The 16,876-nt window shown below is 52.3% G+C and overlaps 1 protein-coding gene across 1 annotated transcript; it reads left to right on the top strand.

Annotated features, from left to right (window-relative positions):
• Positions 1–32: 32 nt before the first annotated feature.
• TOX4 (TOX high mobility group box family member 4) lies at positions 33–16,449 on the top strand. Its single transcript, XM_083471156.1, has 9 exons — positions 33–623; positions 6,020–6,088; positions 6,786–7,028; positions 9,470–9,733; positions 11,149–11,427; positions 12,259–12,339; positions 13,666–14,361; positions 14,964–15,127; positions 16,080–16,449. Exons 1-9 carry the CDS (start codon positions 618–620, stop codon positions 16,141–16,143), a joined length of 1,866 nt encoding a protein of 621 aa, XP_083327282.1. The 5' UTR covers positions 33–617; the 3' UTR covers positions 16,144–16,449.
• Positions 16,450–16,876: the final 427 nt, after the last annotated feature.

Below are 16,876 nucleotides of genomic sequence, written 5' to 3'. Positions count from 1 at the left end.
GTTTTCCTTTTCCGGCACCTTTTCCAGCAAGCCGGTGGCTACAGAGTTAATCGGTCCTTTCCGCGGCCGCTCTGGCCCGTCCCTCGTTGGCCGGAGCCACGTTTCCTGCGTCGCTCTAGGCACCCTGGCGGTTTAACGTCACAGCCCCTCCTCCTCCTGCAAAAACAAACGAACAACCCGAACCGTTAGGCGGTTTGCCGAACCGGCCGTTTTACGTCACATCCGCTGGTCTACTACCCTCTCCCGACGTGTGCGTAGGGACGCTCTAGCATCTGCCCTTCCTCCTGCCCTGCACTACGCTCTAGCCTCCTCCTCGACTCGGCTCTATCCTCTCCTCCTCAGCGGCTCAGGCGGGCGTGTTCAGAGAAAGAGCCGCGGCCGTCCGACCGTGCGGGGCTGAGTGGGAAGGAAATTTGCCCTAATAGTTCCCCTCAGAGAAGTAATAAATAGCAGCGGAGGGAAGGCCGGGCGGAAGTGACGCGCGTTCCCGGCCTGAGGTCGGGTGGGCGGAAGGGCTTTCCGGTTCCGGTTGAGGAGCTGGGGAAGAAAGACGGGGGGGAGGGGGAGAGTGCGGCGGGGTCTCCCCCTCTCTTCGGCGAGGCTCTGAGGCTGCGGCCATGGAGGTAAGAGAGCCTAACTGGCGGTAGGGACCCTGAGACAACCACTCTGGGGGGTGGGGTGGGTGACGGTGGGTCCCCCATGCCTTTTAAAAAGGGTCCCCATGGGATTGGCTCTGTGGAGGGAAAGGGCATAATATGGGGCTGGGGAGGAAGGGGAATGGGATGGGGCTGAGGTTATCAGGGGGTCCAGTGTATCCCCCCCCCCGATTGTGTGTTTGGTACCTTCCAACGTATCCTTAAGGAGCCCAACTGACGGCAAAAGAGGGGAGGGGTGCGGGGTTCAGCAGTTGCCTTGGGCCCAACTTGGCCTCTCCTAGCCTGTCCATCTTCCTAACTTCTTATCCCCCCAAAAAATCTCTCTTTTCGCCGCCTCTTGTCATTTGAGAGGATGTGGAGGACCCCTCTAGATTTTTTGGCTAGTAGCCACTGGCCGGCTCATCCTCTGTGGGTTGAACCCCACATCAGAGATATGACACAGTTGGGGACGTTTGAGGAAGGTTGTGGGGAGAAAGGGGGTGTCCTTGCGGGAAGGGGATGCCTTGGAAGTGGGGGTGAGAGTTCCACCAGGAAGCAAGTTAATATTTAATGGAGTTCATTCCGGGGCACAAAGGTGAAAGTTCAGACCTTGGATTGTGCTGGGTTAGAGTGGAATAAGTTCAGCTTGCATCTTGTACTAATGCCAGCTGTGGATTCCCACCCCCATTGTGGGTGCTTCACTCCTAGTAACATGGATAAATGTGGCATGGGTTGCTCATGGGAAGCTCTTTGCAGATTGTCCTACCTTACATGTGCACAAAAATGGCATTTGTTCTCTAAAAGCCTGTGATCTTCCTTCTGTGTCTCTTCTCCACATCACATACACACATCTTAAATACCCCCGAAATGGCAATAAAATGTTGATCAGAATATACTTGAGTCCATATAAGTTTGTTTTTGGGAGGAAATCAGTTGAATGTCATTTGTTCAGTTTTGATCTCTCCAGGAAAGAATATCTACCCCTCCCAGGATAGATTGGGTAGAAACTAATTTTGCATATAGCTGTTCTCCTCCTATAGTTTGGTCTGTATGGTCCATCTGAAGTTACTCCTCCATGAGCACTTTGGCGTTGCACACTTTCAACCACTTGCACATCATCCTTTTGACATTTGTTGGTCCCATTGGTGTGACTTGAGTGTAAGATGTGCCCTGCTTGGCTGGGACAGACAGTTGGATCCAGTGACCTCTGGGCTCTTCCGAACCTGAAGTTGTGTGCCAACTACACATGCCTTTGCCTACCTATTTACCTTCAGATGGTTTGCACTACGACTCCCATCAGCCCCAGCTAGCCTGGCCATGCTGGCTGGGAGTGATGGGAGTATAGTCCAAAACATCTTCAAGGAATCAGATTGGTGAAGGCTGCCCTACCCCTTGTTGTATCTAGTCTGCTCATGTTAGCTTGGAATACAGTTGAGCTGCATGATGACTGCAGATGTTTCCTCTCATAGCATGCTCAGTTGCCCTTTATAGTCTTTCAAAACTGTGTGAGGCAGTGATGTCATTGCTCATCTTGGGCAGGGCACCTTGGGACTACCTGGATCCAAGGAGTGCCTTGGAGCATGTGCTTGGATGAAGGTCAAAGTACCACTCATTTAGCTCACTGACGCTGCTTATTACAAGGTGCCTCTGCATGAAATGATTTTCTGACCTTAAAATTGACTACAGGTAGTTGTCCTTGCCACAGACCTGCTTACGACATATGGAGCTGTGTTCAGGGGGCTGTAAATCAGGGAGTCTGAAGTGGCAGGAAGGCTTAAGAAGTTCTAAATTCACATTTGTGCTTGGCTGTATGTATGTGTTCAGAAGCACCAAATAGGAATTCCAATGTGTTTTAATATTTTTTCAACTCTCTGCTCTCTTAGAGCATAGGGAACTGTATTATACTGAGTCAGACCACTGGCCCATCTTGCTCAACATTGCCCACACTTGACTGGCAGTGACTCTCCAAGGTTTCAGGCAGGGAACAATCCCAACCCTACCTGGAGATGCTGGGGACTCGACCTGGGACCTTCTACCAGGAAACAGTTTCCTCTGTCTCTCAGCTGCAGTCAGTTCAAGCGTTACTTGTCAGGAGTAGGATTTGAACCCATAACTCAGGGGAGATGGTGACAAGAGAGCCAGCGTGGTGTAGTAGTTAAGAGCGGTGGACTCGTAATCTGGTGAACTGGGTTCGCATCCCTGCTCCTCCACATGCAGCTGGTGGGTGACCTTGGGCCAGTCACACTTCTCTGAAGTCTCTCAGCCCCACTTACCTCACAGAGTGTTTGTTGTGGGGGAGGGAGGGAAAGGAGAATGTTAGCCGCTTTGAGACTCCTTCAAGTAGTGATAAAGCGGGATATCAAATCCAAACTCTTCCAAACTTTGTAGGCACCTCAGCCGTCCTGGCTTCTTAAATCATAGTGGCTCCACTGGGGCTCAAACACACAACCCTCTGTGTTTAAGCAGATATTACAATCATGGAATCCACATGTTGTGCCCTTGCCATGAGAAGAAGCTGAGGATAACCTTGTGCGGTTGCTAGGCAACTGCAGCATACTTCCTCCCACACCCATTAAGATTATGGTTATCCAGGACCTGGAGCATTGGGGCAGGAATGTTCAGCAGTGAGTTTTTATGCTTGTGCACACAAGCCCCCAGTCTGGCCCTCAGCCTAGAAACCAGGCCTGTCCAACAGAGGAGGGCGGGAACTCTGAAAATGGTAGAGTCCCTTTCAGCCGAGTCTCTTCCATTCATTCATTCATTCATTCATTCATTCATTCGGTATGGGGAACATGAATATACAAAGCGGCATTTAATGAGTCGAATGATAAGCCCATCTAGTTTTCTACTCTGACTGGCAGCAACACTCGAGGGATGCAGCACCCCCCCCCCCAATCACTATACAATAACTGCACAGCACCAGAGGTTTAGAGTGTAGCAATTGGGTAGGGTGATGGATTGGGCTGTTAAGCTTCTTGGCTTCTGCTTCAGTAAGATTACTGGCCTCTGCTGCTGTGCTTTCTTAAACAGCTGCTCAATTTGCAGACATTAGCAGGAGAAAATGCTGGTCTCAGTGCTGCGAAAAGCTTTTTGTGTGCTGATGCCTGCTAAAGGCTCAGTAGTAGTTTGAATGTCTTTTTTTTAAAAAAATTGCTGGCGTGTGACTCTTCTTTAGACCTCTGGTGAGGCCAGTGGGTGAAAGCAAGGGGACAGCCTTGGCACCATAGATGACATTTTCATTCCCCCACTACTTGGTGATGTACCTATATATCATTCGGAACTGGTTTGATGTCCATATCGTCATAATCAGTTTCATAATTTTTGACCTGGCAATATATCGCGAATCATGATGTATGTTTGTGTGTGCTATGCAAAAATCACAATGTGGGGGAAACCGTGAAGCTAGCTAGTGCCTCTACATAGCTCCATCCTTATTTCAGACATCTTGGCATATCAGTATATTGTGAAGTTTAGCTGGTGATATATCACAATGTTGCAAAGCAGATATCACTCAGCCCTGCCACTTGGCTGAATGACACTGCACTGGTGACCTTTAAAGCAGCATTATTCTCAGTGTGGTAGCGTGGCAAGGCTAGGCCCAGGGAGGCCCAGGTTGAAATTCATTTGCCGCTCAACCACATTAGGTGACCCTGGGCAATTTTACTGTTTCTTGGCCTAACTTAACTCAAAGGGTGGATTTCGTGGGCATTCAGTAAAACTGAATGTTGGGTAAAAGACGGCACTTCTTCACACAGGACGTAATTAAACTATGGAACTTGCTGCCACAGGAGGCAGTGATGGCCACCAACTTTTGAAAGAGAGTTGAACAAATTCGTGGGAGAGAAGGTTACTAGCCACAATGTTACTAGCCACAATTGGAGGCATCAGTGCTTCTGAATATCAGTTGCTGAAAACCACAGGAGGGGTGAGGGATCTTGTATTTGGGTCCTGCTTGCGAGTTTCCTGCAGGCATCTCATTGGCCACTGTGAGAACAGGCTGCTGGACTAGATGGGCTTTTTTGCCTGATCCAGCAGGGCTCTTCTTATGTGTTCTTATCCCGAGGTAGGGCTGGGAGAAACTCCTGCCTGGAGCCACGGAGAACAGCTGCTAGTCGGTGTAGACCAGGGGCAAAGGTAAAGGGACCCCTGACTGTTAGGTCCAGTCGTCAATGGCTCTGGGGTTGCGGCGCTCATCCCACTTTACTGGCTGAGGGAGCCGGTGTACAGCTTCCGGGTCATGTGGCAAGCATGACTAAGCCACTTCTGGAGAACTAGAGCAGCGCACGGAAACGCCATTTACCTTTCCGCCGGAGCGGTACCTATTTATCTACTTGCACTTTGATGTGCTTTTGAAATGCTAGGTTGGCCGGAGCAGGAACCGAGCAATGGGAGCTCACCCCGTCGCAGGGATTTGAACTGCCAACCTTCTGATTGGCAAGCCCTAGGCACTGTGGTTTAATCCACAGCACCACCTGCGTCCCAGACCAGGGGTAGTCAACCTTTTTATACCTACCACCCACTAATGCATCTTTCTTGATGGTAAAATTTCCTTAAAGCCCACCAGTGCCCAATGCAAGGAGGATTCAGCTTGTGCTGTAGAACCCCCTACATCCCACCTAGAATCCTGAAATGCCCACTAGTGGGCAGTAGGGACCAGGTTGACAACCCCTGGTGTAGACAGTACAGTGGTGCCTCGCAAGACGAAAAGAATCCGTTCCGCGAGTCTCTTCGTCTTGCGGTTTTTTCGTCTTGCGAAGCAAGCCCATTAGTGGATTAGCGCTATTGGCGGCTTAGCGGGCTTAGCGGATCAGCTGATTAGCGGCTTAGCGGATCAGCTGATTAGCGGCTTAGCGGATCAGCTGATAAGCGGCTTAGCGGATCAGCTGATAAGCGGCTTAGCGGATCAGCTGATAAGCGGCTTAGCGGATCAGCTGTTAAGCGGCTTAGCGGCTTAGGATCAGCTGAAAAGCGGCTTAGCGGCTTGGGAAAAAGGGGGGGAGGGGAAAAAACCCCGCAGGAAGCAAGCCCATAGGAAATTCGTTTTGCGAAGCACCTCCAAAACGGAAAACCCTTTCGTCTAGCGGGTTTTCCGTCTTGCGAGGCATTCGTCTTGTGGGGCACTACTGTACTGACCTAGATAGACCAGTGGTGTGACTCCTTTTAAGGTGGCTTCCTTTGTTGCTATTCAGTATCAACTTCTGACTAATGAGCTTTTTAAGACTGCGGAGGTGGAGGCCACAAGTGATGGTTTTACGAGTTCCCAAAGTGTGAGTGGCGCTACACCATGGATTTGTCTGGTTATATTGGACTTGGGGTGAGGCTGCATTTGTGGTGGAAGAAAAATAAATAAAAGGATTGCTAATATTTTCCTTTCTCCCCCTAAGTTCCCTGGAGGAAATGAGAATTACCTGGCTATCACCGGGACAGCGCACCCCTTTTTGTCAGGGGCCGAGGTGAGTTTGGCTGCTTGCAGGGGCTGAGGGTGCAGGGCAGTTGGCAGTGGAGGGCATGGAATGCAAGTGCTGGATGGCAGGAACTGGGGAGACGTTGCCACCTGCAGCTCGCAGCAGACCAAATGCTTTGCTGTGCACAAGGCTCCTGGTTCATTTCCTGGTGCCTCCAGTTTCAAGGAACTGTCCTCTTGTCTGAGACCCCAGAGAATGAAAACAAGGGGGAGAGCAGGCTTCAGTGTTTTGCTCTGTGTGTTCCTCTTTGAAGCTTAAAAAGCTTGCAAATTGAGAATCGCCTTGTTCTGAAAATCAGAACTTAAGAAGCATCCTTAAATAAGTGTCGCTTTTTATTATTTATTTTTGTTTGCACATCCCACCTTTCCTCCAAGGTGGCACATATGGTTCTTTCCCCCTCTCCACAACAACCCTGTGAGGTACATTAAGCTGAGAGGCGGTGACTGGCTCAACGTCACCCAGCAATCTTCACAGCTGAGTGGGGGATTTGAACTCGGGTCTCCCAGGTCCTAGTCAGACACCCTAACAGCTACACCAGCAGGGACCCTAAAGGGCCACTTTGTTCAGAATAGACCATACCGGGCTGGATGGACAACGTCTGATCTAGTGTAGTGTGCCTTTCCTAAGTTTGTACATCTGCATCAAAGTCTCTCTTTCTCTCTTTTCCTCCCTCCCTTTTGCTCAGACCTTCCACACGCCAAGCCTGGGGGATGAAGAGTTCGAGATCCCACCCATCACGCTGGACGCTGACCCCTCCCTGGCCGTTTCTGACGTGGTTGGCCACTTTGAGGACCTGGGCGACCCTGTGACTGCCCCAGACACCACTTTTTCTGCCCAGTATGGGGTGCAGGCGCTTGACATACCTGTGGGCATCAGCCCTGGTCTCATGGAGCAAGGTGGGGGACTGCTGAGCGGGGGGCTGGCCATGGTGAGTACCCTGCCTTACATAGTTTTGAGAGTTCATGCAGTCATCACATGACTCCCCTGGTGGGCAGAACAACATCTTCTGGGGCAAAATCTGGTTTGCAGGTTATCGTGTGTTAGCTTTCAATTTGCCCGTACCCTTCGAGAGATTCTCACGGGCCAGGGCAAGTTGGTTCAATTCCTAGCTGTCACGGAGGAGAACTGCCCCACGTTCTCGTGGAGCTGGCTTCAGGAGGTGGGGAGGAAAATGCCAGAAGCATCCAAGCTGTTTTCCCCAACACAATTCCAGAAATCATCTTTGTGCCATTCTGGCCGCAGCAAACATTGGTGTGTGAGAGGGGGGCGGCTTCTGTCAGTGCTGCGATTCACTTCAGCTGGTTGCCAATCTCCACACTGCGTGATTTCCTTTAGAAGTCCTCAGTTTGTTGCCTTCGTGGCCCCCCCTTTCCCTCCAATAAGCCCAAGGTGGCGTGCATGGTTCTCCCCACAACAGCCCTGCGAGGTAGGATAGAGTGCAAGGCAGTGACTGGCCCAAGGTCACCCAGTGAGTTTCATGGCCAAGTCTAGGATTTGAACCCTGGTCTCTTTGACAATCTTAGCCTGACAATCTATCCACATCACCACACTGGCTCTGTGTTCCATTCCTCAGTTGCTTCCCAAAAAATGTCCGAACAATGAAAATATTAGCGGCAAAAGCAACTGCCCAATTTCATGTCGTATATATAAAAAATGATTTTAACAATTAAAAATAAATAAATACTTCCATGTGTAAAAGTAAGTTCATATCCAGTACAGATGGAGGCTTAGATACAGATCACTGCTTAAAAGGCTTACTAAAAAAAGGAGGGTCTTCAGTGGAGCTGTAGCTCAGAGGAAGATCATCTGCCTTGCATGCAGAAAGGTCCCAGGTTCAATCCCCGGCATCTCCCGGTAGGGCTGGGAAAGATGACTTGCCTGCAACCCTGGAGAGCTGCTGCCAATCAGTGTTGATGATACTGAGCTAGGTGGGCCAATGGCCTGGCTCAACAGAAAGTTGCTAAGCACCAAAAAGACATCAGAGACAGACAGGGAGGAGGAGGAGTATTTATAAGTGGGACCTGCAACAAAATGTTACAGCGTATTCTTCCTCTTAGTGGGAGTGCTCCTATTCCAGTTTCCAGCCAGCCATTCCTTCCAAGGATAGCATTTCACTCTTCCCCCACTTCCCAGTTTTCCGGTTTTCTGTTCCTATTGACCTGCAGCATTCTGTGGTCACTGAAGAACGTTCTCAGCCTTCCTTTGTTTTTGGCTGGGGTGTGTGCATGTTCAAAATATATATATATTTTTTTGTACTTTTGCCAACCTTGGGCTTCTCCCAAATGAGAGCATCCTAGAAGACACCACAGCTGGCTGAAATCCTGAACAGGAACCCATTTTGCCGTCTGTGTCCCGTCACCAAACCCCATTCGCTTGGAGCTTTTCAGTCAGCTCCATTGTGCAATTAAACATTCTATTAATTCACACACCCATTTAAAAACATGTAAGTACCGTATTTTTCGCCCTATAGGACACACTTTTCCCCCTCCAAAAATGAAGGGGAAATGTGTGTGCGTCCTATGGGGCGAATGCAGGCTTCAGGAAGCTCTGCGCAACCCTAGGTTATGTAACCCTAGACCGGCTCCGAGGGTTGCGCAGAGCTGCCTGCAGTCCCCGGCTCAGCGCAACTCTGCGTGGCCACCGGGAGCGGGGCGCGAAGTCCCGTCCCCCTCCCGATGGCCGTGCAGAGCTGCCTGTAGTCCCGGGATCAGTGCACTTCTCCCCATAGCCAGCCCCACAAGCTCGGGGGACAGCGGGGAGGCAGAGCGCGCCTTCCCGCTGTTCCCCGACCTGGTTCTTCCAGCCCCGCACCTGGGGGGGGGGGAAATAATTTTTTTCTTTATTTCCCCCCCCCAAAAGTAGGTGCGTCCTATGGGCCGGAGCGTCCTATGGGGCGCAAAATACGGTAATTAGGCTTCAATAATAAACGGATTCAGGCTGGTCAGGGACGTTAGCTCAGGGGTTGAATTTCCTTCTTTCACCAGCGTCTTCCTTGCACAGCAGGAAATGGCAGGAGTCTGGTGTGCTGCTGTTATCAGCAAACAAGATAAGCTCCTGGTTCTCCCCCAAACCCTCTGACAAGCGCAGAGGGCTTTGGCCGAGACATGTGCTGTTCTCTACATTTCAGCCCAAGTGAAACAAGAGAGGATACACAACGCAAGGGACTCCTTGCAGGAGAAGGCTATCAATGGCTGCTATGCTCTGCTTCCATGGCCAGAGGCAGTAATGCCGCAGGAGGAGTGTGTGGTTTTTTTCCAAGTCGGAGGGGACAGGAGCTGTTGGGCATCTTTCTTACTGGAGGGCCAGACCGTTGCACAGATTTCTACCTTTCTGTAACCATTGACACGACCCTGAATTCTCCTTCTGCAGGATTTGGACCACCCCATGGGGACGCAATACAGCGCCAACCCGCCCGTCACCATCGATGTGCCCATGGCGGACATCAGCTCCGGTTTGATGGGGCATGGCCAGCTGACCACCATCGACCAGTCGGAGCTCAGTTCGCAGCTGGGCCTCAGCCTGGGGGGCAGCGCCATCCTGCCCCCCGCAGCTCAGTCGCCCGAGGAGCGGCTCTCGCCCACCCCCTCGCCCACCAGTTCCATGCACGAGGAAGAGACGGAAGAGATCCGGCGGGTGAGTCTTGGCTTGATGGCATTCAGGGGTGTCCCAGCCTGAACAGCTGGTGTCCAGAGTCGGTTTGCGCATGTGCAGATTCCTCTTGTTTTTGCATGGATGGAACATGAGCGCCCATTGCTCTGCTTGCTTTGCCTCTGGCCCTGCCCACCCATCACTGATATGTGGCTCCTGGGAGGTTCCTCCACCAGGGCATGTTGCCTCAGGGCTACAACAAAAGGAGAAAAGGTTCCCACTTTGGGGCTAGAGTGTCAGACTGGGATGGCGCGAGGTCCAGATCCCCTGCCATGAGACTCACCAGGTGATCTATGATCTGTCACTGCCCTGTCCTACTTCACGGGGGGGGGGTTGCCAGGATAAAAGGAGAGGGGAGGGGAGCATTAACACTGCCCTGAACTACTTGGGAGGGGGGCAAGATTAAAAAACAAACGCGATAAGTCAGCCTCCCCCATTCCATTTCCAATTTTAAGCAGAAATTGGATGGCCATTTTTCATGGATGCGTTTACAGTGGTACCGCGGGTTACATAATCTTCAGGTTACAGACGCTTCAGGTTACAGACTCCACTAACCCAGAAATAGTACTTCGGGTTAAGAACTTTGCTTCAGGATGAGGACAGAAATCGTGCTCTGGCAGCGCGGCAGCAGCGGGAGGCCCCATTAGCTAAAGTGGTGTTTCAGGTTAAGAACAGTTTCAGGTTGAGAACGGACCTCTGGAATGAATTAAGTACATAACCAGAGGTACCACTGTAGTTGAGATTCTTGCATTGCAGGGGGCTGGACCAGATGCCCCTCAGGGTCATTTTCAGCTCCAAAATTCTATGATTAAATGACCGTCTGGGTCAGGTGAGCAGGTGGTGAATTCAATCCACCTGTTGCCCCCTGCAGGCTCTCGGCTATTTTGGTTTGGGGGCTGTTGCCCAGGACATCTTGCTGCCCTTAACCCGGGACCCTCCCAATGTGGCTAGGCTCCAACTCCCCGCAGCCTCAACGGTGAGAGAAAGAGAGTGGACTGGGCTGGCAATTGTCCTCCGGCAACCTCTGGACGACTGCAGGTTTCCCCATCCGTTTTAAAAGCAAGGGCCTCTCCTTTCCATTTTTTCTTTCAAACGCCTGTTGTTTCATGCAAAAGTGGCCCACTTCCTCTCCTGTGCTGTGGTTAGGCCATTTCCTTTCAATTGCTTTGAATGCTGCCAGCCCAGCTTAGCTGCTGTTTGCCTGCCTGCCTTTTCCGTCTATTCCTTATCATCGTTGATGAGATCCGAGTGGGGGGAACGGTTTGGGATTATGCACTGAGCAAAGCGGAATTGGTTCTCTACCCGCCTCCCTATGGGCGAATCCCCCCTAGCTGCTGCCACCGCCGTGCCCTCTGCCCCATGGAGCTCATTTCCGACCCTCTCCCTCTCTGTCCTTGCAGCAAGTTTCTGTCGCCAAGCCGGCGGTGATGGCCCTGGCGGCCCCTGCGCCGGTCGTGGCGCCCGTGGTGGCGGTGGACGCGGGGAAGAAGCAGAAGCCGGCCAAGAAGCAGAAGAAGAAAAAGGACCCCAACGAGCCCCAGAAGCCCGTTTCGGCCTATGCTCTCTTCTTCCGCGACACGCAGGCTGCCATCAAGGGGCAGAACCCCAAAGCCACCTTCGGCGAGGTCTCCAAGATCGTCGCCTCGATGTGGGACAGCTTGGGGGAGGAGCAGAAGCAAGTGCGTGCCAAAGGGGGTTGGGCAGCGGGGAGGGAGGGAGAAGTGGGAGGGGCTGGGGAGGGTGTTTTTTTTGGGGGGGGGACAGCATCGCTGAGGGGTTGAGGAGGAGGCTGTAGCTGCAAAGGAGCAAAGCAGAAACATTGGGGAGATTGTGAACGTGCAGCGTTGCCCTTACAGAGGGATGGGTAGCTGTTTTGGATTGTGGCCCCAGCCAGTAGCATCTGACAGCTGCATAGGTTTGCTCACCCCTCCTCTTGTTGTAGATTTTGCATTGCATAGAGACCTCCAAGGTCCTGTCCAATTTTGTGCTTCTAAAGAGAGCACTTTTTAAAAAAGAAAATGCAAACTGCAGCGTTCATCTTTGAAAAGTCTTCCCCATAGGAAGGAATTCCTCTTCTTCCATTTTTTTAAAAAAATAATGCAACAATACGCATTTTCTTTTAGAAAACTGCAGACTGAGTAATTGCAAGGCGTTTTATTCAGTTGATCACATGCTTCTTTTGACGGAACGGAATGATCAGCCTGGATAGCTCAGTTGGCTAGAGCGTGGTGCTGATAATGCCGAGGTTGCAGGTTTGATCCCCATATGGGACGGCTGCCTATTTCTACATTGCAGGGGGTTGGACTAGATGATCCTCAGAGTCCCTTCCATCTCTGTGATTCTTGATTTTTCAGGCTTTCTGCTAAGCAATGCCTGTGGTTTGCCTGTCCTAGCTGCAGTCTGTAGTTCTGCTTTCCCTAACAATTTGGGGTGCGTCAGGGGTGCAGCAAAGCAGTGCGGTTTAAAAAAGGGAGCCTCTGCCACAGCCTTCCTTCCTCTCTCCCTGCCAGGTGTACAAGCGGAAAACGGAGGCAGCAAAAAAGGAGTACCTGAAAGCGCTGGCGGCCTACCGTGACAACCAGGAGTGCCAGGTAAGAGAGATGAGCCTTCTTGCCTCTGCTGTTCCCAGAACTGCAGGGGTGTGAAGCTGTCTTGCCCTCTCCTCTCCTGCCTCAATGGACACAGCAAGAAACCTAGAAAACTACCCTTCTTGCAGACAGAACAGCCTTTGCCAACTTGGTGCCTTTGGATTCCTTTGGACTACAACTCCCATCAGCCCCAGCCATGCTGTCTGACGGGAGTTGTTCTCCAAATTTAAGGTACCAGGATTGCAAAGGCTAGAGAAGCCTGCCCTTCCAGCCCAGAACTGTCCTGCAGTGGCTTTCCAGGCTGAAAAAAGGAGAGGGGTCTTCTGTCTCATCGCTTAAAGGGCCGTCGCTCAGTGGGAGAGCATCTGCTCTGAATACAGAAAGTTTCAGGTGCAATTCTCAGCATCTCCAGGTAGGGCTGGGGAAAATATTCCTGCCCTGAATTCCTGGAAAGCCACTGCTACCCAGCATAGAAAGTAGTGAGCTAGCTCAGTGTTTCCCAGACTTGGGTCTCCAGCTGTTTTTGGACTACAGCTCTTATCATCCCTAGCTAGCAAGACCAGTGGTCAGAGATGATGGGAATGGTAGTCCTCAAACAACTGGAGACCAAAGTTTGGGAAAGACTAAGATAGATGGACCAGTGGGTGTGGCCAGTTCCTATATTCCTGTCACCTGTTCCCTGGAGACGCCAAGTATCGAAGGCGAGACTTCCTGCATGGGCTCTGCTGCTGATGTGCATCTCCTCTGGTGGCCCAATCTGTGGTTTAACTAGAGACTACTTCCTAGGTGCCTGCGGAGAAGTAGAGGAGAAAACACAACACTCCTGGCTTGCCCACCCTTCCCTTAACTGGATCGGGTCAGGAGCAGCTATTTACTCCCTCCCAGTGTAGTGTAGTGATTAAGAGCGGTAGTCTCGTAATCTGGTGAACCGGGTTCGCGTCCCCGCTCCTCCACATGCATCTGCTGGGTGACCTTGGGCTAATCACACTTCTTTGAAGTCTCTCAGTGTTTGTTGTGGGGGAGGAAGGGAAAGGAGAATGTTAGCCGCTTTGAGACTCCTTTGGGTAGTGATAAAGCGGGATATCAAATCCAAACTCCTCTTCTTCCCTGGGGAAGGGACCTTTCTGTGACGCTTCTTCGGGGACCGAATGGGAAGCGGAAGATCAGCTGCCCCCAATAATGGAGAAGCTTTCTGTGCCTTCCCCTTTCCCCTTCCTTCTCTTTTCTTTTGGAAGCTTAACCAGCCGCCGCCTGCCTGGCGACCCCAAAAGCCCCCCGAGATTGTTTTCCCCCAGATTCCTGACTCTTCTCTTCCCCTCCACTCCGCAGACGGTTGTAGAAACGGTGGAACTGGACCCCATCTCCTCGCCTTCCGAGCAGCCGGCCCCCGCCGTGGAATCGGCCTCCCCCCCGGCCCCGATGCCGCCCACCCCACCGGCCCTGGAGAGCCCCCCTCCTGCCCCGACCGTCGTCTCGACGCAGCCCACCGTGGTGGTGACCTCGGGGGGCGGGCCCCAGGCGGGGGGCCAGACCAGTATCACCAAGATCATCATCCCCAAGCAGATGCTGCCGTCCTCCCTGGCCGTCACCTCGCAGGGCGGCGTGGTGACGGTCATCCCCGCCACCATGGTCACGTCGCGCGGCATCCAGCTGGGGCAGCTGCAGGCCGGCACGGGCACCACCCAGATCGTCACCCGCTCGGTGCTGGCGGCAGCGGCAGCGGCCACTTCCATGCACTTGCCGCGGCTCCAGCCCCCGCCCCTGCAGCAGATGCCCCAGCAGCCGCCGGCCCAGCCGGTTGCCATCCTGCAGCAGCCGCCCCCCCTGCAGGCCATGCAGCAGCCGCCCCTGCAGCAGAAGGTGCGCCTCAACCTGCAGCAGCCGCCACCGCCCTTGCAGATCAAGATCCTGCCCCCACCTGCCCTGCAAATCCAGCCCATCGCCCTGCGGACGGAAGAAGGCAGCCCCGAGAGGCCCAGCGCCGAACTCCAAGCTTCCCCAGAGCCCGTAGACGTGGTGCCGGAGGTGAGGAGGGCTGAGCAGGGTGGGTGGGTGCTTGCTTGCTTGCATGTAGGAAACTTTTATTTATTTGGTTTTTCAGATTAAAGTTTTACAGTCCATATCCAACATACAACACAGAAATGAGATTCCAGAGAATCTCCTGGGCTTCCCTCTTCCCTTTTGTGGGGCCTATTGTTCATCATTTCCTGCTGCATCTTTTATAATACTATAATCCAAATCTTGACAACTGATGGGAGGATGTCCCACAGGGCAGGTGCCACCACCGAGAAGGCCCTCTGTCTGGTTCCCTGTAACTTCAGTTCTCGCATTGAGGGAACCGCCAGAAGGCCCTTGGAGCTGTACCAGGGTGCAAGTGAGCCTATACCCACCCACCCACGCATGCATGCAAGAAGAGCCTGGCTGCTGGATCAGGCCCGTCTGAGTCCTGCATCCCATTCTCACATTGGCCTGAGAAAAACAGCACAGAAGGGGGAGGAAAATGAGACTCTTTGCTATGTATGTTTCTCTCCTGATTTCTTGGAATCGAGGTTTACTTGCCCCAGGCACACGACTGACTAAATCCAACAAGGCACATAGTTACTTTAGTTTTTTCTCCCCTGCCCCAGGTGGAGTCTCCGACACCGATGCACGTGGAGCTAGTGTCTGAATCGCCTGTGGCCTTGTCCCCGCACCCTCGCTGCGTCCGCGCAGGCTGCGATAACCCTCCGGTGGCCAACAGCGAATGGGACAACGAGTATTGCAGCAACGAGTGTGTGGTTAAACATTGCAGGTGGGTGGGCAGCCAGGGCTGCCTAATAATAATAATAATAATACCCCGCCCATCTGGATGGGTTTCCCCAGCCACTCTGGGCAGCTCCCAACAGAATGTTTAAAAAGTGATAAAATATCAAACATTAAAAACTTCCCTAAACAGGGCTGCCTTCAGATGTCTTCTAAAAGTCAGATAGTTGTTTCTTTCCTTGAAATTTGATGGGAGGGTGTTCCACAGGGTGGGCGCCACTACTGAGAAAGCTCTCTGCCTGGTTCCCTGTAACCACATCTCACAGGGAGGGAACCACCAGAAGGCCCTTGGAGCTGGACCTCAGTGTCTGGGCTAAACAATGGGTTTTCAAGTCTGATAGCCGAGGGTGTACAGTCTATCCTCTTCCTCTGTGAGGACTAGACACTCTGCAGACAAATGAGGGAGCAGTGCAAACACAAACACACACACACACACACACACCAGTCCTACTTGAATACACAGAGTAAATAGTTTCAGCTGCCTCAGCAAAGCCAAGCCACATGGCTTGGGAGCAGGGAACGAAGATGTGCAAGCCAGTCAGGTCAGAGAGAAGCATCCGCCAGGTCTTCATTATTGAACATCCAGTTCAGCAATGCACTGCAAATGGCACACAGCAAGACACACTGCTGCTATCGCTTCTTTGTAATGGCAAGCTCAGGTTATGAGGGCGGACCGAGACTGAACCCAAGCACAGGCTGCTGTGAAAAAAGGAGGGCCGCTGCCAGCTCGCTGGGGTGGGGGGACATGAAATAAAGTGCATTTTTAAATATATATATCTCCCTGTCAGTGCTAGGCAAGATACTGGAGGTTCACCGGCTCCCCACTCCTGTTGTGCAAGTTGTAAGAGTAAGGATCTTTGCACCTGCAGGAACTGATGCTGCATATACCTCCTGCCTGTTGACTTAACCTCTGCTTCTGTCTGTCTGTCTCTCATTCACAGGGATGTGTTTCTAGCTTGGCTGGCCTCCCGCAATTCCAACAACAACGTTGTCTTTGTGAAATAACCCCCGGCCCTTTTGCGGCGGAAGCAGCAGGGGCGGGGTTGGGGAAACGACAGTTTTGCGTTCCTACGTACACTTTTTTCCAAGGACGATCAAAAACATAAAAAAACACAAATCGCCATGCTACTGTGGGATGGGGCTGGGCGGGCAGGATTCGCGCCATCGGCTGAAGACCATCGACAAGCGAAGACGTCATCCCGGTTGGGTGCTGCGGACTCCCCTTCCTCCTTTATTATTATTATTTTCTATACACTATCCCTTGGTATGTTTCTGTTGATGGAGCCAATTAAAGCTGGAAGAGGGATATTGGCCAGGGCCTGCTATGTGCTGTTTTGCAGGAGGAGGAGGCGGGCGGAGATAGGAGCAGTCCTTCCGCCGTGGGTGAGCAAATAGAAAGCCTCTACAATTTAGGGACGTCCTCCCACCAATGGATTGGAAGGGGGTGGGTAGTGGCCTCTTGCCCCAAAGCTGGGCGTCTTGTTTTGGTTGGCATGAGCGTAGAAGTGCCACAGCCCTCTGCCTTCAGTCTCCAGCTCCTTGCAGAAGCACATAGGGGTCTCCTTCTGTGCCTGAAATCTGGAAACTTCTGCATGCAAAACACATTCTTTCCCACTGAGCTGCGCTCCGTTCTGGGATCCAGCACCGTAGAGCCACAGCAACCAGCCAGCTTCACACAAGAGGGAAAGGAGCAGCAGGAGCTCATCTTCACCTTGCGTGGAATTTCCCCCTGCCCTGA

Source organism: Podarcis liolepis (genome assembly GCF_965112155.1).
Source record: "Podarcis liolepis genome assembly, chromosome: 13".
Taxonomy (NCBI): Eukaryota; Metazoa; Chordata; class Lepidosauria; order Squamata; family Lacertidae; genus Podarcis; species Podarcis liolepis.
The sequence above is the reverse complement of the archived record's forward strand: the minus strand, read 5'-3'. Positions and strand labels throughout refer to the sequence as shown.

Bases quoted from the DNA above. Each gene is read 5' to 3' on its own strand.
- TOX4 (XM_083471156.1), top strand. The intron at 14,362-14,963 runs GTGAGGAGGGCT...CCCCTGCCCCAG, and splicing joins CCGTAGACGTGGTGCCGGAG to GTGGAGTCTCCGACACCGAT. The intron at 15,128-16,079 runs GTGGGTGGGCAG...TCTCATTCACAG, and splicing joins TGTGTGGTTAAACATTGCAG to GGATGTGTTTCTAGCTTGGC.